We start from the raw sequence: 13330 nt of genomic DNA, 5'->3' as shown, positions 1-13330 counted from the left end.
TATTCTGCATGTGAGCCTTGGGAAATGTGGATATTGCAAACATGAAAATATATCTTTTTTTTTTTGGAAAGCGCCAGAGTCTTAACCACTGGACTACCAGGGAAGTCCCTGTTTAGCTTGTTTTTAGAGAGACTTCTACACGTGTCCAGGTGGAAACGGTGGCGACTTCCACCAGGATGGAATGGTGATGATTAAGAAAAAAAAAGAAGATCAGATTCAGGGTACATTTTCAAGGGAAAGCTGACAACTTGCCATTCGATTAACTGTGAAAGAAAAAAATCAAGAGTAAGTTTAAGTGTTTGGTTGAAGTAAACAAACAGCGCCATTTACTGAGGTGGGGACAGGCAGGGGAAGACTTTGGGGGCAGCTGAAATCCAGTGGGGGGGGAGACGTGGTCATGGTTGTTTTTGGAAACTATGACCCACTGTGATGTTGCTTTAATTAAGAAGCATGTAAAATATGACCCCCCAAATTCATTTTTAAATGTCCATGAAGAAAATAGAGAATGCTAAGTTAATAAATGAAAGTTGAATTTATTTTTTTTTTAAATAGCAAACCCTGGTCTAGTGACCACCACCCACTCAAGCTGTATAAAATAAGGCTGGAAATTTGAAAGGGGACTCCTTCAATAGAATTATCAAGAAACTTATCAGCTGAGTAAAGTAGTAAGGCCTTCCATTCCATGGGTACCAAGCCACAAGAAAGGGGTCCCAAGAGCACCACCTAGAGAGACCGCAGGGGTCTGCAAGGGGATGTGAGGTAGTCGTCTACTAGAGCCGTGCATGAACCTGAGGCATGTTGAACCTGAGGTAGGTTGCTCTAGCTCACCCTCTGGCGACATAAAACACATGTTTTATGGTAAGACAAGAAAAATTTAAACATAAAAATGCTTCTCTGAAAAAAAGAAATGCTTCTCTGCCCTTTGACCTCTTCTCTCCCCACACTGTGCATCTTGTGTCTGTATTACCCATCAACCAAACCTCCCCCCATGGGCAGGAATACCTGCTCAACCATGAAGGGCCATATTCTCCCAGCAACATCGAGACAACTCCTTGAAAGATAATATTCCTTCTTGATCCTATAAGGGATCACGTGACCCTGGATGACCCAGGATGACTCTAAGATCTGGATTATGTAAACTGTCAATAACATGTCATTTGGTGTAAGATCCACTGTCTCAAAAAAAAAAAAAAAAGAACCAAAAAACAGTTTAACTATGCCTTGATTTCTAACCAATGGAACAGTTCTCAGACTTTTCTGAGATGCTCTTCTTGGGTTAAGTACTAAATCACTTCAGTCGTGTCCGACTCTGGACTGTAGACCACCAGGCTTCTCTGTCCATGGGATTCTCCAGGCAAGAATACTGGAGTGGGTTGCCATGCCTTCCTCTAGGGTACCTTCCCAACCCAGGGATCAAGCCCACGTCTCTTATGTCTCCTGCATTAGCAGATGGGTTCTTTACCACTAGTGCCACCTGGGATAATCCTCCAATTTGTCTTGAATACAATTCTTTATTTCTTTCTTAGATCCACTGGTTAATTTTTTCTCAACACCTCTTTGAAATTGGGTGTGACTGCATAACTTGCTTCATCACCGAAATGTGAGTGGCAAACGTTTTTTCCCCTATGTGTCCATTTTTGGAGCATCTCCCCAATTCTTAGGGTATTCTTTCATTACCTTTTCTTGAACCAACCCCCTTACAAACATAGTGGCCTTGTCGGTATTCGCTGATCCCCTCCCATGGCCTCAGGTAACTGACTCATGGCAGATGCCTGACTCAAATATCAATCCGATTGAATTATCAGATTGTCTTTTCCAGGAATGTCAAACTGTGGCAGAGAGACACTAGGAGTCTTGAAATGAGACTTCTATTTCACCATTATCTCCTTGGTCCACCATCATAGGGTGCTGGGAATGTTACAGTAACCTTCTGACCGGTCTCTTTTTCTTCACCCTTGCCCCTAGTCTTACCTCCACATAGAGGACAGATATGTTCACACAGCAAATCAGATCATATGTGTGCATGTGTATGTGTGTGTTCAGTCCTGTCCAACTCTTTGTGACCCTATGGACTGTAGCCCGCCAGGCTCCTCTGTCCATGGGATTCTCCAGGCAAGAATACTGGAATGGGTTGCCATTTCCTCCTTTAGAGGATTTTCCTGACCCAGGGATTGAACCTGCATCTCCTTCTACTCCTGGATTGGCAAGCAGATTCTTTTACCACTGAGGCACCTGGGAAGCCCCAAATCAGATCATATCATGCCTCTAATGAAAGCCCTTTGATGGCTTCCCATTGGTCTTAGAATAAAACCCAGAGTCCTTATTATCCTGGTCAATGAGGCATTTCATAGTCCCACCCTGCTAACTTCTCCATTTATATCTGTCTCCATGTGCTCCAGTCACACCGTTCTCATTTCACTAGACTCCCCTCTGCCACAGGACCTTTGCATGTGTGATCTCAAGTCAGGTAGAGAAGTTCATGTTGGCCTACTTCATGCCAAGTCATAATAGATTTTGCAAATACAGAGAATAATCTATAGTTTGTTACCCAGTTACTTATGACTGCCCAACAGATCGTCCTAATACTTCACCGGCATACAATCAGAGTATCATTACACTCACAGAACTGTGAATCAGGAATTCAGATATGGCCTGACTCTGCAACATGTTGTCAGGAGACTGAGCTGGCTTACTGGAAATGTGAGGTTGACTGGAATAACTGGAGGCTTCTAAACTCACATTTCTGATGCCTGGGCTGGGATGAAGCTTGGCTCAGCTATGACTGCCAATCGGAGCATCTCTGTGGGACCTCCCATTGTGTCTGGACTTCCTCACAGCCTGGCAACTTCAGATAGCTCTACTTTCTACATGATGAGGATACCTGAGGACTCCCAAAGCAAATGTGTCAGCAAACTTGAAAGCCATGTTGTGAGGGAGTCTGAGCTATCCTGTCCTGCAGGATACTCTGAATGAGCACCACAGAAATGCAGCTTCTTAAGAGACCTCAGGCAGCATTGCATGCAGCAGAGACTCACCCAGCTGACCCACTGACCAGTGGGAAAGAATTAACTGCTGTCACTTTAAGCCATCATGTTTTGTCAACACAGCCCTTGAGAGCAGGGATCCTGTTGGGTTCATCATGACAGGCATTTACTAAAAGGATGAATGGACTCTCATAAAGTTCATTGAGCCACACTGGTCTAGGAGTTCTTAGCAATAGCCATGGTAAGCGCTAGAAGCCAGGGTTGCAGATGTGGGGCATGTGGGCTTGGATTCCAACTACTAGCCAATACAGCTCTCTTGTGAAAATTGGATGAAAGGTCCCCACTCTGAGGAGACTAATTTCTAGAAAAAAGTGAGCCTGCTGGGTGGACACAGGCCCAGGGACACATGGCTTGGCGAGCAGACCATGGGCCCTATGCAAGCCCCACCTGCCTCCTTGGCCAAATGCCTTTGTGCAATGGCCAACCTGCACAATTATTCAAGGCACCTGTTTCGCACCCTGCAGACATTCCTTCCTTTTTCCTTGGTAAGAGCACCCCAATTTTCTTACTGCAAGCCACAATGTCCTTCAGAGGAGGCCCATTGATTCCACAGCTGCAGGGGGCAATGATTTATTGATCTGAAGCTAAGTCAACCCAGGGTCTAATTCACCATGCCTTATAAGGGGTCAGAGGGCATGTGACACCCTTCTGGCCAATGAGACATGGGACCAGTTGCAGGGAGATTTGGAAGTTTTCCCACACTCTTCAAAGGGGACATAAGATAAGAACAAACTTCTTTTTACTGCCTTGGAAAGAGGATATCTGTGCAACACCTGGGTATGTGGCAGCCCTCTTGGGACCAAAATGAGCATATGGAAGCTGATTTAAGAGATTATGGCAGCTCAACAAGATGGATGGTACTGGGGTTGCTGATGACTTGTTGAGTTGCTGAATTAACCCTGGAAACCTGCCGTCATTGGTCATGATGTGTGAGACTCATGAATATGTTATTTTAAAAAATTAGTTGGGCCTTCTGTTGCTCCCACCCTGAAGCATTATGGTACAAGAGGGAAGCCCCCTGGAACATGTAACAATGTGCTCCTCATACCCCGGAACTGATCTTGGGGAAGTCCGAAAAGGAGAATGGGGTGCCGAGAACCAGCCAACATCAGTGCTTGAGGAGTGGGGACAGGTCGGCAGGGATCCCAATCCACTCTGGCAGGAAGGCTGCCTCTGGCTTAAAGACTTTGAGGAAGGGAGAGTCTGGGAGGGTGTAATTGGCTAGGTAGATGGTCTCTCCACCCGCGAGATAGGCGGCCCAGATCCCGAACGTCCCAATGGTCATGACGGTGTGGTTACATTGCGTGAGGAGCGCAAAGTCCTTGGCGGGCGAGCCCTCGTTGCCATTGCCGGCAAAGACCACGTCGCCGCGGGAGGCGTTGATGTTTTCCCGACACCAGGCCATGCCATTGCTGGAGACCACAAAGATGGGCGCGCTGTAGCGAGCGCGGAACCAGTCCAGGGCCTGCTCTAGGTATCGCCGGTCGGCCACCACGCCCTTCCACACGTTGGGCATAACGTGGACGTAGTCCCCTCGGCGCACGTGGACCCCCACGTAGGTGCTCGGCCGGCTGCCGTTCACCCGCAGACCCCGCAGGAAGTTCTGGGCCTCCTCACGCACGTGGGCGTGCAGGGTGAACTCCTGGAGGATCTCGGCGCGGAGGTGGTGGTAGAAGGTCCAGGAGCAGGGGTAGCCGGTGAGGCGCACGTACTCCCCGGGGATGTGGCGGTACTGCTCCTCCATCCAGTCGTTCAGGTGGTAGTTCCGCCAGGGGATGCTCCTGGCCGTGGCGTCGTGCAGGACCGGGAGGGTGATTCGGAAGATGGGGGCCAGCGTGCTGTGCATCTGGGGCGGGATGAAGGCGGCGCGCCCGTTCATCTTGGCCAGGGCGTACAGGGTGGCGTACTCCCCCATCTGGTTCCCCAGGCGGCCTATGGCGTTGATGGTCCACATGCCCTTCAGCTGGGGCCCCGGCTGCGGGCGCGAGGGGGTCTCCGTAGTTGCTGGCTGCAGTGCCTCTAACTCCCATGTGGGCTGCATCTTCTCTAGCCTCTGATGAAGGTGAAATATGGTGGAAGCCGTGAAGACAAAGAGGATGAAGGGGGCCGTGGGGAAGAAGAAAAATGTCTGCGTGCTGAGCATGGCTGTCTGGGGAGGGAGAGCAGGGAACGGTTAGCTGGGCGGAGGGAGGCCCTGGGGTTGTACCTGAAGCTGGGAGCACAGCTGTGTGTGCAGACCTTGTGGGGAATATGTGCTTGTGGATTGACTCTACCTGTGCGTGTACACGTGTGCAGGTGTATCTCTGGAGTGTGTGTTACATGACTGTGTTTCCATTGGATTCACATGTGCACGTTTACACATGTATATGCATTGTGTGTATATACACACATGGCATGTGTGTTTCATGCGTATATATGGTATCTTTACATTGTGCACCTATGGTCTGGGAAATTGTGTGCATATGAACGAAGGTTGTATTGTATTGTATGGCTGTGTATGTAGAGGCAGACTTGATTCTATTGCGCTTCATGATTACTGTCTGTCTTTTACAAATTGAAGGTTTGCAGCAACCGCAGACTGTCAGATGATGGTGAGCATTTTTTAGCAACCACCTGTTTAATTAAGTTAAGTACATTGGGTTTGTTTTTTTAAGACATAAAGCCATTGCACACCTAGTAGACTACAGTATAGGGTAAATGAAACTTTTATATGCACTGGGAAACCAAAACCAAATCAACAATTTATGTTGTTGCAATATTTGCTTTATTGTTGTGGTTCTGGTACCAAACTCAAAATATCTGAATGATATTTGTATTGTGTACATACTGAGTATGTACTAAATATGTGGTGTGAGGGTGGTTGTGAACAAATCCCACATGTGTATGTGTGAGCATATGCATACACTATGCATATACAAATTGTATGTTGAAATGTGGATGTTTATTGACTGTGAGTATGCATGTGCGTGTGCATGCTCAGTCATGTCTGACTCTTTGTGACTCCTTGGACTGCAGCCTGCCAGGCTAGGAACTGGGAACAAAGACTCAAAGTTCATACTGTGAGACCACAGCAGGCAGTGTGGAAAGCAAGAGTACAGATTGGTGTGGCTGGACATATCAGATGCAGTCTGGAGCACAAGGAGCCAATAACCAGAAGATAGCTGAAGAGACATGCAGGCGTCTCAAAGGAACTTCAACTGCTGGTCAAGAGGTCCCAGAAAGGACTTCCCTGGTGGTCTGGTGGATAAGAATCTGCCTTGCAATGCAGAGGGCATGGGTTTGATCCCTGGTTGGGGAAGATCCCACATGCCGTGGGGCAACTAAGCCTGTGTGCCACAACTACCGAAGTCCAAGCTCTAGAGCCCATGCTCTGAAATAAGAGAAGCCAGCACGATGAGAAGCCCACGCCCAACTGGAGAGTAGTCCCTGCTTGTTGCAACTAGAGAAATCTTGGATGCAGCAACAAAGACTCAGCACAGTGAAAAATTAAAAAGTAAATTAAAAAAAAAAAAGAAATCCTAGAAAATCTGCTAATATTTGAACAACTATACAACCTGTTCTTTTCAACTCTGATTACAACAGAAGTTAGTTCCAGGAGTAGGTGGTTGTGTCAGACAGACCTTCTGAAAATACATGGGACTCACTCTGGTATTGAGACAGGAGGGAAGGGGGTAGGACACACCCTTGAAGAATGACACAGATGTTAAGAAAAACAGGATGTGACAAGAACTGGTGAGAACCAGTTAGGTCCAAGATGGCAGAAGATTCGACTTCCAGTAGACCTTGAGCCTTATTATACGCTCATTGGAATAATTAGCATATGCTAAATGACACACCCACAGGTGCCATGACAGTTCCGAGACTGAGTATATAAGGTCAAAAACTGGGCGATGACCCAGTTCCTGGAACTCTCTCTCGCTTCTCCAAAATAGTTGAAATAATCTTTACACTTCTTAGCCTATGAAACATCCCAGCTTGTAAAAACTAACCACCCCATATCTCTGAGTGGCTCTCACTTTCTGAGATGGTCCGTATTCTGCCTATAGGATGTGTGCGTGCAAGCTAACTCGATTCAGTCTTGTCCAACTCTTTGACCCTGTGGACTGTAGCCCGCCAGGCTCCTCTGTCCAAGGGATTCTCCAGGCAAGAATCCTGGAGTGGGTTGCCATGCCCTCCTCCAGGGGATCTTCCCAACCCAGGGATTGAACCCATGTGTCTTATGTCTCCTGCATTGGCAGGTGGGTTCTTTACCACTCATGCCACCTGGGAAGCCCATGGACTGTGTAGCTCTCTGAATAAATTTGCTTTCATTTTTCTGTGGTTCGCTCTTGAATTCCTTCCGGTGCAAAGGCGAAGACCCTCAGTTGGTGGCCAGTCCCAGGGACCTGCTGGAGACCTGGGACATGACCATCCTCTCATGCCACATGCTCCTGCAACCTCACTCGAGGAGGTCCAGGGCATTGAGAATTCCCTATCGTGGATCATACACCTTGACTCGGTGGTTTGTAGAGAGAAGCAGTTAATTAAGCTGTTGGCTGAGATTATTTCAAAGACCACCCCCCCCCCCCCCCCCCCCGCAAAGGATGAGACTTTGAAGGTACGGTTGCTGAGCATTTTAAAAAGCAGCTCTAAGGAAAGAAGAGCAGGGGAAAGGAATTGATTCTGACTCCCCATTTTGTGGCTAGAAGCCAGTAAGGATGTAATTAAATAATGTCTTCACAGTGAACAGCTTATCATTGCTAAGATCACATCTAGAAAGACTGATGGACTTTGTCCTTCCACAGTCTAGGCTGGGCCAATACACATTGCCCCAGGGAAAATCCAGGTCAGATCACTGTTTGAGCAGGTGTGGACTCTGAGTGAATGGGAATGCCAGTGTCAGGGAAGAGTCCTGGGAATGACAGCTCTCTGTTCTCTGGACCCTTTCAAAGACTTCCTTCTTCCTTCTCTGTGAACACAGAGTTCCCACCCAGGTTAAAGTACATCTCTTCCTCCTGAGCAAGCTTTAACCACATCATACCCCGGAGGCTGTGCACCACAGTAGCTTAGAGATAAAAGTTTCCTTTTGATTTGGTCTAGGGCTTGTGTTCCTGGGCCGGCTGCGGAACCAAGTGGCCATTAAGGGGGCTTGCCCTGGTGGCTCGGTGGATAAGAATCTTCCTGCCAATGCAGGGGACACGGGTTTGATCCCTGGTTCAGGAAGATCCCTCGTGCCAAGGAGCAACTAAGCCAGTGTGCCGTAACTACTGAGCCTGAGCTCTAGAGCCTGTGCTCCACTACAAGTGAAGCCACTGGCAGTGAGAAGCCCATGCACCTCAACTAGGGAGTAGCCTTTGCTCGCTGCAACTAGAGGAAGCCTGCACGCAGCAACAAGATTCAGTGCAGCCATAAATAAATAAATATTTTTTAAATGGCCACTAAGAAGAGAACGTTGGGGTTAAATCAAGTTAGGTGTGGCCTGATTGAAGCTGGGAAGCTGCCAGAAGCCATGCAGACCTTGTCCTTTTGGGTTTATTATGGCTGAGAAAAGTTACCGCAGGGCCTAATGAAGTCACAGCCTTGCTTCTGATTCATGTCACTGAAACCCTCTGAGCCCAGTAAGATCGCTGGAGGGCTCACCTTCCAGAAGAGACTCAGGCTTGTCAACTAGATGCCTGGCTTTGAATCAAACCAACTCAGCTAGGGGTGTGAGCTCTTTGGGAATCCCCAGGTGTTGAACGCTGCCGGAAATAGACGCCTGGGTGGTACGACCTCCTCTAGCCCCTTTTGCATTGAAAGAGAGGAGCCAGGGAGTCTGGGTTTGCTGAGTAAGGTTCATTTCAAAGGACTTCCCTGGTGGTACACTGGATAAGAATCCACCTACCAATGCAGGGGACACAGGTTCGATTCCTGATCTGGGAAGATTCCACATGTGGAGCCCGTGCACTGCGACCCCTGAGCTGGTGTTCTAGAGGAGATGCTCTACAACAAGAGAAGCCACTGCAATGTGAAGCCCATGTGCCACAATGAAGAGTAGCTCCCTCCACCCCTGCCGCAACTAGAGAAAGCCAGTGTGCAGCAACAAGGATCCAGCACTATCAAAAATAAGATTAAAAAACATTTTTTTAAAAAAAAAGGTTCATTTCAAAGCTCAGCTTTTGCTCATGAGAGTCTCAGCCTTATTGCCCACAAGCTCCAGATAAGGCCACTGAACCTGAAGCCTCTACTCACTCAGCCCGGCCTGCAATGCATTTGGCTCAGTAACCATATCTCCCTGTGGTTAGGTGTGTACACACTCCAGCTGCGGGCTGTTGATTTCAGGCTCCTAAAGCTGTGATTCTGGACAAGTGATTTCACTTCTCTGAGGATTAAAACAGTCCCTGGCACATACACACATGCGGTACATTTTTTATATTATCACATACGAAGCAAAACGCACTGTTCCGTATGGGCTCTGGGCATTTTTCCTATTGGGGTGTATGTGTGTTTGCATACTAAGCCGCTTCAGTCATGTCCAGCTCTTTGCGACCTTATGGACTGTAGCCCGCCAGGCTCCTCTGTCCATGGGATTCTCCAGGCAAGAATACTGGAGTGGGTTGCCATGCCCTCCTCCAGGGGATCATCTGGACCCAGGGATCGAACCCACGTCTCTTGCACTGGCAGGTGGGTTCTTTACCACTAGTGCCACCTGGGAAGCCCCTTTGGGTGCAGGAGTCATGGTTGAATCTAGCATTTAGAACACAGATCACACACAGCATTGGGAGAAGTCAGACATGACTGTGAGGAGGGCAGACCTAGAGGAGGAATTCGTCTCATCAGAGGCTGGGAATTCTGTGACCAACAAAGCAGCTGCATAGGTCAGATACAGACATAGTGGATGGAGCTGACTCTGGGGGCTGTTGTTCCAGAGAGTGAGTGAGTGTGTCTGTGATTCACCTGCCATGATTGAAGTTTGATTTAAAAAAAAATAGAGTTGAGGACTTCCCTGGGGGTCCAGTGGTTAAGAATCCACCCGCCAATGCAGGGGACACGGGTTTGATCCCTGGTCAGGGAAGATTTCACATGCCACGTGCAACTCAGCTTGTGCACTACCACTACTGAGAGGTTGCTCTAGAGCCCAGGAACCGAAACAAGAGCAGCCACCGCAACGAGAAGCCCTTACACCCCAGTGAAAACCAGCCGCTGCTTACCGGAACTAGAGAAAGCCTACGAGCATCAAGGAAGACCCAGCGGCAGCCAAAAAAAAAAAAGCCGTGGGGAGGGGAGGAGACCCGGAAAGCAGCCCCGCCCCGTGCCCCTCCCCTGCGTCTTCGGGGCCTCAGGGGTGCGCTCCAGCGGGGGAAAAACCCGACAGCTGGAGTCGTGGGCAAAGTCCTGGTCCAAGGCAAGTGGGAGGAGCCTGCCTTTCCCTCCCGCCCCCTGAGGTCAGGAAGTCCATCTTCTTATCTGCCCTCCGTCCTTACAGCTGCATCACACCCTTCAGGGAGGGATGAGAGGGGGACCTCTGGGGGGTCATCCCGTTGGGGGTTGCGGTAGGATACGGAACTGAAAGGAGCCCCAACTTTGCTGGGGGAATCCAGCCTCCAGGTCCCTCAGAAAAGCGAGGTTGACAAAATCTGCCCATGACTCCTTTTAAACGTTCTCGTTCTCGTCCACGCCTCTCTGTCCCAGGCCTGGCCTCATCCACTCCGCTCTGGGAGTCTGGCCGCAGCCTCCCCTCCTCGCCCGCATCTGTCCTCACACAGGAGCTCACCCTGTAATTGGCACGTCCGGCTCCGTCAGCTCTGAAAGCCCCGCCCCTTTCCGCCTCCTCCCCCAGGTCAGCTAGGGTACCCAGCTGAGTGCCCGCCCAGCCGCAGGAAGCCCTCCACACCTATGCTGGGCGTGGGCAGCTTCGCCGCGTTCACACCTCTCCCTGAAATTCACCCCGTGATCACAACGCTGGGAAAGAGCTTAAGACAAAAATGTGGGGCTACTGCTTTGAAATCCCCGACTTTGGGTCCAGCCTAGAATGGAAGCGCGGACTCAGGATGGAGCTAGGGAGCCGGGGATATGGCCGCACCCCGGGGTCTCCGACCAGGGTTTTGTTGTCTGTCCCTCCCGGAGGTGGGGGAGCTGTCTCCAAGGGGGGACCGGGACGGTTCAGTTACTGCAGCCCCGCCTTGGCCGTTCATTCTCAGGTTGCTTCCTGGAAAACAGGTGACAGGAGGTAGGGAGGGAGGCGGCAGGTGGCCTTGGGTGGGGAAGGGGAGAGCGGGGGTGACGGAGGGGATGGGAGGTCTGAAGGAGTCTTTGGGCCTAGAGAAGAAAACAACAGTCTCAAAGGCTCTTACTGAATCATCTAACTTCGGAGAAAACAAAATCGAACTTTAGGACCTGCCCTGATGCTCCAGGCCGGTTGTATCTATCTGGGACTTATCACCCAGTGTCCAGAAACCTTCCACCCCCTACATCCGCCAGAAACTTATCACCCCTGCCCAGAGGACTTATCACCCCCTGCCCAATTACAAATGCCTTCTCAGCTAAAGAATACCCTAAACATCCCGCCTGACCAATGTTTCCCTTATCGCTTCTGCAAACCTCCCTTTAAATATGAAGCCTCCCTGATCCCTCTGGCGCTCAGCCTGGTCTTTAGGCCGACTGTCGCCCCTCCTTGTCTGAATAAGGTAACCCACTTCCGTTGAGGTCCTCTCTCCTTTTCTGCCTCGGCTGGAACTATACCTCACAGGGTCAAGTATCAGATATGCCAGCAAGGGAGGTGACAGGAGCTGAGGAGAGGGGCCGGCTCCGGGACTGATGGAAAGATCAGGCGGCCAGCGTGCTGGGGGCAGGGATGGTGGGTGCCTGGGCTCTGAGGGGTGGACTCCTGGCTTCCGAGGTGGGGGTGCAGCCCAGAGGGGATCAGAGGTCAAGGAGTGGAGAGCCCGAGTCTCCACTTAATGCTGGATCCCTGGGATCAAGTCTCGACTGTGTGTGTGTGTGTGTGTCTGTGTGTGTGTGTGTGTGTGTGTGTGTGTCCGCGCGCCCGCGAGCCGAGAGAACTCCCCGACTCCATCTCTCACCTGGTCGTGGCTGGATGACAAAGTGGCTCTCTCAGCAGCTCAGCGCACACCCTTCCCTCGGGGTCGGCTCCTCTATCAGAATCTCCCCGAAACATCCAGTACCTGTGGCCGAAAACCCCGCCCAGGATCTACTCTGCCTTCCGGAGGCTCTGGGAGGCGGGGTGGCCGGGCGGCTGAGTTGCCCTGACAGGTGAGGCCAGAGCCCCTCCCTTCTCCCGGGGTGTGCCAGGACACCGGCCCGGAAGGCAGCCTGGAGGAGGGGGACAGGGTCCTGCTAGGCCCGGGCTCCCACCTCTCAGTGTCCTACATTCATTAATTTGGCAACCAACTATTAGCACTTAAGCTGGCCTACCAACCTCATCCATCTTCACAGCAATTCTCTCTCAAGGTACAGAGAGGAAAAACCGGAGACGCACAGAGGTGAAGTAACTTGCCCAAGCCACGTGGCCAGAAAGTCAGAGAAGCTGGAATACGAAGCCAGGCAGGCCAGGACCTTGGAAAACACCTGGCAGGTAGCAACTCTCCTCAGTTTCCCTTGTTTCAAAAAAGATTCCTGACGATTGTTGGTATGCTGCTGCTGCTGCTAAGTCGCTTCAGTTGTGTCCGACTCTGTGCGACCCCATAGACGGCAGCCCGCTAGGCTCCCCCGTCCCTGGGATTCTCCAGGCAAGAACACTGGAGTGGGTTGCCATTGCCTTCTCCAAAGTGTGAAAGTGAAAAGTGAAAGTGAAGTCACTCAGTCGTGTCCAACTCTTACCGACCCCATGGACTGCAGCCTACCAGGCTCCTCCAGCCATGGGATTTTCCAGGCAAGAGTACTGGAGTGGGTTGCCAGTGCCTTCTCCGGATTGTTGGTATATTCTGGGTCCAATCCTGAATATTCATTGGAAGGACTGATGGTGAACCTGAAGCCCCTGAAGAGCCGACTCATTGGAAAAGACCTTGATGCTGGGAAGGATTGAGGGCAAAAGGAGAAGGGGGCAACAGAGGATGAGATGGTTGGATGGCATCACTGACTCAATGGGCATGAGTTTGAGCAAGCTCCAGGAGATGGTGAAGGACAGGGGAGCCTGGGGTGCTGCAGTCCATGGGGTTGCAAAGAGTCGGACACGACTGAGTGACTGAGATTAGTTAGATATTAGTAGTTATTTTCTCATATCTCGAAAAGCACTAAAGGCCTTCACGGTGATATCTGCTCCTTGGTGACTAGCAAAAGACCTTTTGTAAGGTAAGTGCTTCATTGCA

At 50.3% G+C, this 13330-nt stretch overlaps 1 protein-coding gene across 2 annotated transcripts; it reads right to left on the bottom strand.

Moving 5' to 3' along the window:
- Positions 1-88: 88 nt before the first annotated feature.
- Positions 89-12210, bottom strand: FUT2 (fucosyltransferase 2). Of its 2 annotated transcripts, XR_006340623.1 has the most exons (3): positions 12086-12210; positions 4093-5193; positions 89-263 (listed from the first exon to the last, which is right to left on the bottom strand). XR_006340623.1 is itself a non-coding variant. In XM_043899721.1 (2 exons), the coding sequence occupies exon 2, from the start codon at positions 5185-5187 to the stop codon at positions 4153-4155; it is 1035 nt and encodes a 344-aa protein (XP_043755656.1). In that variant the 5' UTR covers positions 5188-5193; positions 12086-12210; the 3' UTR covers positions 2960-4152. The 2 variants fall into 2 exon arrangements, 1 of the variants encoding a protein (XP_043755656.1); XM_043899721.1 differs by lacking the exon at positions 89-263 and having other exon boundaries at positions 2960-5193.
- Positions 12211-13330: the final 1120 nt, after the last annotated feature.

This window comes from Cervus elaphus, chromosome 4, assembly GCF_910594005.1.
Source record: "Cervus elaphus chromosome 4, mCerEla1.1, whole genome shotgun sequence".
In the NCBI taxonomy this organism is placed as follows: Eukaryota; Metazoa; Chordata; class Mammalia; order Artiodactyla; family Cervidae; genus Cervus; species Cervus elaphus.
Note: the sequence above shows the minus strand (reverse complement) of the source record. Positions and strands in the feature narration are given on the sequence as shown.

Coding starts and splice junctions, on each gene's coding strand:
- FUT2 (XM_043899721.1), bottom strand. CDS start 5,187: ATGCTCAGCACGCAGACATTTTTCTTCTTCCCCACGGCCCCCTTCATC.